Source organism: Tupaia chinensis, unplaced genomic scaffold (assembly GCF_000334495.1).
Source record: "Tupaia chinensis unplaced genomic scaffold, TupChi_1.0 Scaffold000226_1, whole genome shotgun sequence".
Taxonomy (NCBI): Eukaryota; Metazoa; Chordata; class Mammalia; order Scandentia; family Tupaiidae; genus Tupaia; species Tupaia belangeri.
This window is the reverse complement of record NW_006159701.1, coordinates 6,327,042-6,335,925: the sequence shown is the minus strand read 5'-3', so window position 1 is coordinate 6,335,925 and position 8,884 is coordinate 6,327,042. Positions and strand designations below refer to the sequence as shown.

At 51.5% G+C, this 8,884-nt stretch overlaps 1 protein-coding gene across 1 annotated transcript in view; it reads left to right on the top strand.

Annotated features, from left to right (window-relative positions):
- Nucleotides 1–7,957, top strand: part of PATZ1 (POZ/BTB and AT hook containing zinc finger 1) — a gene marked incomplete in the record, with an annotated part of 18,737 nt that extends 10,780 nt beyond the window's left edge. The window contains 2 exon segments of the mRNA XM_014587640.2: nucleotides 4,946–5,083; nucleotides 6,470–7,957. Of these exon segments, the coding sequence (XP_014443126.1) occupies nucleotides 4,946–5,083; nucleotides 6,470–6,888 (557 nt within the window).
- Between the last annotated feature and the right edge of the window lie 927 nt (nucleotides 7,958–8,884).

The window sequence follows — 8,884 nt, the reverse complement described above, 5'->3', positions numbered from 1 at the left end:
CTCTCTAAGCCTCAATTTCTTTAACTCTCAAATGGGGTTAAAAATGTCCCCCTTTCCCACCTCACAGGGTTGCTGTGAGGATCCCAAGAGACGGTAGGTGGGAGTTCTCTGAGCCCACAAGGAGCTGCACACTTGGGAGGCCTCCATCCTTACACTTTGTGACAACTTTTAGGAAAGACTTACTGACACTCTAGTTTGGACTGGGCACAAGCACCCCTGCAGCCCTTGGCTGGAATCTGTGGGTGCCTGTGTTGTTTCCAAGTGCCCTGAGGTCCCTGGTGGAGGAAGATGGCTTAATAGCTGGATGTTCTTGGTCTCCTGGAACTGAGTCTGTCTATGGACTGCGACCTGGGTTGCCTTGAAGGCCACTAATACCAACCTACGTACCACCAGGAAACTTGGGGAGTTGGCGATTCAAAGCTGCTTAAACGGTCTGTTCTGTTTTCTGACATGTCATTCGAGCCCATTTCTGGCAGGAGCTGCTTCTCCTGGGTGGTAAACAGTGGGTTTGTGTGTGCAAGGAGAGTTATCAGGCTGTGGATGACTGTTTTGACTGGGGCTGCCCTAGCCCTGGAAAAAGATGGTTTTTTGGTCTTGCTCCATCCTAACCTGCAGCACCCCTAGATAACTCTAAACCTGTTATAACAAGCCATCAGCAGGTGTTCTGTGACATTTTCAGTGCTGAAGTTCCTAGAATTAGGGCCAGAGACTAGAGACCGAAAAGGACTGAGAGTGGAGAAGGATGCTCATGATAAGATCTAGACGGCTCAGCCTCAGTGGCAGCATGGGGCAAGGACTGGGTGGGAGACCGGGCCCACAGCCCTTGAGAGCCCAGCTCAGGAGGAAGGAAGAGCTGACAGAAGCAGGGAACAGCGAGAAAGTCAACCAAGTTCAGAGACAGCTGATGTGGCCAAACCAACAACTATTCTATGTCAGGATATTTCTCCCAAGAGGGCTTGGGAAACAGCTACAAGCTACACGACTGAGGTCGGAGATCCAGAAGAGTAAAACCAAGTCTGCCTTATTGCAGAAACGCCACCCCCAAGTCTGGATCGCAGGCTCCACATCTTTGGGTGCCAGAATCTGAGTGGGAAGTCCCATTCCTCCAAGAAAATGAAAATGGCTCTGGTCCAACTCACATGGGTACTCAGAGGAAGAGAAAACAAATTCGCAAGAGAAGAGGCAGGATTTGACCTCTGGACTCAGTCCCTGGGCAAACATAGGAAGGGGTAAAAAACTAAAAAGCCAAAATAAGAAAGAGAAAGGCATTTTTCTAAGAGGATAAGTTCTTCCTGGGCACCAAAGACATCAAGACGTTGGAATCAAGAGGTAGATTGTTTCGTCCTTTGCCCTGCTGCTGCCAAGTCTATGAACACGGGATGAGTTGCATGAATAAATGTTCTTATCTCTGCATGGGTTCCGCTATCAGCTATCAGTCCGGATGAAGGTGGACTCAGGTGGACATCCAAGTGCCTTCAGGGAGCCTTCAGTCTCAACCACTCTTAAACAATCAGCTACCTGTAAATCTGCTCTTCTCAGTGTTTACCACAAAACAAAACAAACAGACAAAAACCACCCTTGGCTGGGGAGAATGGGAAGTGGGGAAAGCAGCCTGACCACCGTGGCCCCACACTTGAGCTGGACGCACGTTTATGAGACAGGTGGCCCCGTCTTTGTCCTAGAGACATCAGGATATGTATTGAGCCGTGTACAGAGGGTGGCCGTTTGCAGTGGAAGTTCTGTGGTTAAAAAAATGTATCCTGGGGCCGGCAGGGAGAGTGGTGGTTGGGACACTGGACTCCCACATGGCGGACCACAGTTCAAGTCTCGGACCTGGTGGCCTGAGATACACGCTGGGCACGTATGAGGGAGAAGGGATTGCAACATGGCCATCCCCTTGGGGGTGATTTCTCCCCCTACCCCTGCAAGTGCATGCTCTCTACAGCAAAAAACGTGTCCCATCATTTTTAAGTTGAGGAAATGAGTTGAGTTAAACAGTGGGAAGGGGAGAAGGACCTGCCATATCACCGCGATCTCCTTCCTTTCCGTTGGAACTGGTGTGGCTGGGCCTTTGTATATACACACGTGTGCTGGGATGGGGAGGAGGGAGGGCTTGTCAGGAATTTGCCCTTGACAGAGACATTTGGACTGAAACATCATTTCTTAAAAGGTAGAGGAAGCCTCCTGTGTGGTCAGAGGTGAGCCTGCCATTCCTTTACCGACACACACCTCCTTAGGCCCCCTCCAGTGGACTGCTGTTGGGGATGGCCCCTTCAGAACCGGGACAAGGAGAAAGCTGTCCCCAGCCCCTGCATGGATATGATCTGCCAGAGGAGGATTTGTTCTGGAGTGCAAATCACAGGCACACCAGGCAAGAAAATGCAACCAGAGCAACGGCTTTTTGCTAATTAGCTCTCTCCGAAGTGAGAGGGAGGGTGTGACTTGGTTGTGGTGGCAGTCACATGTGCTCAGTGTCCCTGTTGCGTGGATGCCTGGAACGAGCTGCCTCTTTGGCTGCTGGTTAATCAGTGGTGAATGGGCGGGGGAGTTTAGAATTCCACCTAAATATGTCTGGCTTCAAAGACGCGTTCTGCTCAGAAGCTCAGCTTCTGTTTCATCCCGACACTTGGCTGCTGAGTTGCTCTGTTTAAATTCTGGGCTTTAAGTGGCAGCTGTGGATCCACTCCTACCACCCCGACGTGTGGCTTCGCTATAGATAGTACAGTCTGCAGCTGGGGTAGAGTCGAGAAGACCCAGCCACGTGTTTCTCAGTCTGTGTTTCAGGAAAACACAGCAAGTTTTATTGAGCATCTGCTGTGTTTCCGTGGCATAGCTGTCTCCACAAGGAGTAAATATAACAATTCCTGGTGCCTCTCCCCCGTTTCCTTTGATTGCAGTGGGACCTGCTCTGGTCCACCATGGGGCGGATGTCATCCTATTTCAGAGGCCCCACAGGGATTAAAAACCAAGAGGGGAAAAAAAAGAACCTTCTAAACTGGCATCCTGCTGTTATCAGAGAGTCCTGACATCTTGTGCTGGCTGCCAGGGGCTGGTTTCTGGCTCTGCTTTATTGAGGGTCTCCACGGTGCCAACCCATAGCGCAGGGCTAAGAGCCTCTTTGTCACTAGCCTGGTGCACTTATTACCGAGTACAGTCCCCTTGGTGATGTCATGTGGGACCCCCTTCAGCCAGTCTGTCCCCTGGTGATTGTCCCCAGGGGCACCTCTTTGGTAACAACGCATGACCACTCGCTCGCCGCCCACACAGGGCAGAACACCAGCATCTGGTCCAGGCGGCCCTCTGAAGTAGTAGTTCTGGGAAAGGGGAAATTTGCCCGGTCCAACGTTTCCCTCCAGAACCGCTAACGGTTGTCAGGGATAAGCCCTCTGTTCAGCTGCAGCTTCTGTTCTCGCTCACTGGTATGGCAGAAAAATATATGACCGCAAATGGCGACAATGAAACCTATTGCCAAAGTCCTAAGGATGTTTCTAGGCCCCAGGGCCAAGATACAGGAACCCACTGGCTAGGGGCAGACTCTTCAGTGGTGGCACATGGTCCTTGGGTTGGAGTCCAGGCTCTGCCCCTTAGCAACTGTGGCCAAAAGTTATTTAATCTCACCAAGCCTCTTGTTTCCTCATCTGAAAAATGGGTGCAGTAATTCCTAGCACATAGAGTGCTGGGGGGGGGCGCGATTATAGAGAATAGTGTGTGCACTGTGCTGTGGGGCCCTGGCACACCATTGGCACATGCTAAAGGAGAAGCTCTACTACAGTTCCTGCAGCGTTCAAAATGCCATCCGGTTCAGACTTGGAAAAACGCACCTTGTGCAGACATTACATAGTGCTCTCCTGCCTCTGACCCTGTAGCGGTGGGCTTCATCATTATCCTGTGACTGTGTAATTATCAAAAGGAAAAAGTATCTGAGGATGTGCCAGCCAGCTCTGGAGGGGGTTAAAGGGACACTGTCAGGGCACTGGTACTGCAAGTGGGCCGTGTACTACAGAGCTTTGGTTCCTGCCAAAAGCCCTCTCTGATCCTTGGCCGCAGTAGCACTGAATGGCGCACCTCCTTCCCGTGACTCCCGAGTCTAAATCCTTTCATGTGCACACCTGATTCTGTTACTGCTGGACTCATGACCGCTGTGGAAGTTGACCCAAGATCAGTTCTCCCCAACTTGAGCTACCTTGTGGCTCTACCTGAAGCATCTTGGCGTGGGCTGAAGTAATTCCAAGACAGCTGGATAGCCCCTCTCCCAAAATAAAGACCAACAGATCATTCTGTTTCTTCTGCAAGTGAACCTGGGGGATGCTCCAAAACCAAATCCAAAAGACCACCCACTGTGAATAAAACATCATTGTTCTTCAAAAAGTCTAAACAGTAGTTACTAAATCCAGTTATTCTGAAGGTGTGGAAGTGAGCAAAATAGAACATATCCTTACAGGTAGAAGAAGGGGGATCCCTCCTTTGGGATTTCATTTTCTGTCTGTCTGTTGTCTGGTTTACCATTTACGAATGTTAAGCAGGATTCTGCTGGCTGGGGTCCTGTGGCTCCCCTGAAGCCCCGCGTCCTTATCTATTCACATTTCTAGCCGTGGTCCCTGCAGCTGACCTGAGGCTGCAGGACATCCACTCCAAACACTGGTGACCAAGACACCAAGCACGCCTAGAGCAGCTAGCCATTCCACCAAGGTGGCCAGCCCGGGCCCCTCACTGCAGCCTTGCCAAGTGGGCTCTGCAGAGAAGCCAGTTCGTGGACAAAGCCACCCTCCATCCCGAACCACAAGGCTTATGTGGTTGCGCCTGTTTTGGAGCCAAGGAGGTGGGGTCCCTTCTAGGTGCAGCTGACCTCAGCATGCTAGCCAGAGCGGCCAGAGGAGAGGCATGGGGGAGGCAGAGAGATATCTCTTGCTGGCCGCGGGATCTCATCTCCTTTTGTCTTGTTTAGGTTTCTCCTCTGCCTCCTACTTAAAGGTCCATGTTAAAACCCACCACGGTGTTCCCCTTCCCCAGGTCTCCAGGCACCAGGAGCCCATCCCGAATGGGGGAGCAGCGTTCCACTGCGCCAGGACCTATGGCAACAAAGGCAAGCGACTCCTTGCTCTGCACTTTGCTTCTCTGCAGACTGTGTTGTGGGGGCGCTGGGCTGGGCGTGGGGAGGCGAGAAGGCTACCAGCTTTCTGGCTGCCCTGAGGAGGCTCAGAGATCTTAGTGGCAGTGGCCTCCAGAACAAAAATCACAGTGGGCACCTCACTCCAGGGCACTGCCAAGATCCAGCCCCCGCCTCCTCTTCCCCAGCCCTCCTCCTTTCCTCCTGGCCAGCTGCCACCGTGGAGCCCCGCAGGGATACCCCGGGCCCAGGGCAGGAAGAGGAGCCCTGCATGATGAGTCACTCTGGCCTGTCTACTGCCTGTCGCCCTCTAGGATGGTGTGAAGCTGTGGCTGAATGCTTTCTCCTCCTTTGACCCTGTGGGCCAGTGGGAGCCAATGGTTGGCTTCTCCTGAGATAGGGGAGGTTGGTTGCTGTGACTGGCCCTTTCCGGAGGCCTCTGGCTGCGTTTGTGAGATGCATGGCAATAAATAAACTACCTGACATGGAGTTGGTGTGTGGAGAGCTTCCCAGGCCCACTTTCGCTTGTTGATTCAGATTGTTCTTTTATGTCACGTTGTCGTTGCCTAGGGGATGAGGCCAGGGGGTTGGCAGATGTTAAGATGGCATGCTCCGTGCTCCCATCACAGACCTCCCTTCCTGACATGCCTCCCTGGACCCAGGCAGGAAGCTGGTGATTGGAAAAGAACTCCAGCGTGGGCTGGGCCAGGCAGTGCAGTGAGGGTTGTCTCTCAGTCCAGCTTGTCCTGGGCCCTGGGTGCTGACGTCCAGCCTACGAGTTGCTCAGAATTGTTTTTAAGCTTATGCTTCAGCTGCTTGGCCCTGGAAGGGTGTGGCAGAAACAAGGTGGTAAGGGTAGGGCTTGTGTTTGAGCATTAGGAAAAGGATTGTCTTGTCTGAGCCTTCGGTAGGGTCTGCCTTGGTCGAGGACCTCATGTCTCTGGTTCCGCCTGCCTTGCTAGGGTGCAGCTAGTTTGGTACAGAAGACAAGGCCACTGATACACCCGTTTGGCATCATCAGAATAGTGGTTGTACCCCCAGAGGTACCTAAGAGTGCCTAGAAGTTGGAGGTCTTTGAGTCATTCTGGGCAGAAGCAGTAGAGACTCCCTCTTTGACCCCCTTCCTTGAAGCAGGCTGAGATGATGGTGAGCACCTGCATGAAGAGTCCACAGCGAGGGAGGCTGGTGGCTCCAGGCCCTGCTGTCTCACCCCCAAAGGCACTCCAGGCTCCCAGACTGACCAGCTGAACCTCTGTGGGTTCTGCCAGGGCAATGGCTGGCCATCAGCTGCCCTCCACAGGCCCCGTATAACCCCTCCAGAGCCTGGCCTCATCTCTCTCCTGTGTTTTGTTTTTTTTGTAGAAGGCCAGAAATGCTCACATCAGGATCCGATTGAGAGCTCCGACTCCTATGGTGACCTCTCAGATGCCAGCGACCTGAAGACACCAGAGAAGCAGAGTGCCAACGGCTCTTTCTCCTGTGACATGGCGGTCCCCAAAAACAAAATGGAGTCTGATGGGGAGAAGAAGTACCCATGCCCTGAATGTGGGAGCTTCTTCCGCTCTAAGTCCTACTTGAACAAACATATCCAGAAGGTGCATGTCCGGGCCCTTGGGGGTCCCCTGGGGGACTTGGGCCCTGCCCTTGGCTCGCCTTTCTCTCCCCAGCAGAACATGTCTCTTCTTGAGTCATTTGGGTTTCAGATTGTTCAGTCGGCATTTGCATCATCTTTAGTAGATCCTGAGGTTGACCAGCAGCCCATGGGGCCTGAGGGGAAGTGAGGCAGATGCTGCGTCCCCAAAGAAACAGCCCACGGGGACTGCTGAGAAATGCTGTGAATGCGGAGGAAAGTGATGTCTTTGGGTTCTGTAGCTGAGAGATTTTTATTCATTTTTAACTGTCTCCTTCCCCCAACCCTACTCCCTCTCTACCATCCGTTTTCCCCATGGTCTTTAGAAATAGATTCTCATCTGATACTCTGCAGAAATACCTTGAGAGACCCCGTATGGGATGAGGGCAGAAAACACTACATAGGCCTCCATGGCAATACCAGTCCCAGTTTCTCTATCGGGTGGAAGCTGGAATTCTGGTGCTCAACTTTTAGTGACCCCAATCTGAAGTCCAAACCCCATGGCATTCTGGGACCTCAGTGATTTTGGTCCCTCCCAATTCTTCACTTCCTCTTCCCATACCCCTCAAAAGAAACCACAGTAGGGTCTCCACACACTTACACAATGCCGATGCCCAACTGTTTTTAAGGAAGCCGGAAGCCTACAGCATCCCACTGACCATGGGGTGAGTGTCCTCCAAGAGCCCCCCTGAGCTCAGCCCTTGGCCTTCTGAGCTTTATTCGGAGGCTGGTATTTCACTGCTAGGGCAAGCTCAGCTATTGAGGATACCCTCACCCCAAATTCCAGTTCTTATGTGATTTTGACCATTCAACTTGCTGTTGGGTTTGAATTCTCTAATTATTATTATTATTGTTATTATTTTTTAGGACCAGTTGTAGTGAATTGCTACTGAAAGCTATCCCAGGTGGTACAGAGCTCTTTGTAAACCGCAGACACACGTTAGGGTTAGTATTAAACTTCGTTTAGATGTACCATAATTAACTTGGCTAGTTGATTGTTTGAAGTCTATGGAAGAAATAGTTTTATGCAAAATTTTAAAAAATGCCAGTCTGGTCAGGGAGGTTGGGAGTGTTGGTGCTGTTGGGAATCAAGAAGGTGGGAGAGCCAGCAGGTAGGGGTATCATGTACCTCGGTCGTGTCACGTGAGCAAGCCCAGGTTGACCTTGTGATGTGAATTGATCTGATCAGACTGTATTAAAAACATTAGTACGTTACTCTACCTGCTCCCATGAGTCCGGTTTTTCAGCTGTGGTGGTCTTTGGGATGCAGAGATGGGCAGCCTATACCCCTACACCTGGGTTGGGGGTGGGGAGGTCCCAGATCTCTTCTGCTTTTCATTGCACCAATTCCACTGGGATTGACAGGGGATGTTCCCACCGAAGGCTTAGTGGCCAGGGTTCATCCATTTGTTCAACAGATATTCACTGATTGGCCTCATCACCCATGTGCCAGGCACAGTTCCAGGCTCTGAGGACACTGGTTGTGAACCATGGCACCCCTGGGGAGCTAATGGGAGACAATTAACAAGGAAGCAGATTTAATGTGAATTCCAACAATTGAGAAGTAGAAGGGAGGAAAGTGGATTAGGTGAGGGGATAATGACAGCAAGAGGTAGGTAGGTTGGTCCAGGAAGGTGTGAGGTAGGGTTTGGGACTCTGGGAAAAAAGACTTGGAGTTAGAGGGGACCCAGCATAGTGACTGTGAAGGACCTAAGAAGGGACATGACAGGGAGAAAATCCTCAATGGCCAAAGGGCTCTAAAAAGTTCAGTGACTTGGGCCAGTTGGTGGTTTGGTGGTTAAGGCAGCTGGATTCCATATAGCTGACTATGCAGTTTAAGTCCCAGACCCAGTAGCTTGAAAAACACATGGGGGTGGGGAGGAGGCTAGGTGAGAGCAGCATGTGGTTAAGGGCTCTGGACTCCCACATGGCTGACTATAGTTTGAGTCCCAGACCTTGTAGCTTGCTTTCTTACTTTCCCTTTCTCTCTCTCACTCTGTCCCTCTCTGGTCAAACTTAAATATATAAAGTTAAATAAAAAATTATTCTTTTAAAATACCCCAAAACACCAGGATAGGGCTGGCAGGTGGCGTGATGGTTGGGGACTGGACTTACACATGGCCAGAAGCGGTTTGAGTCCCGGACCT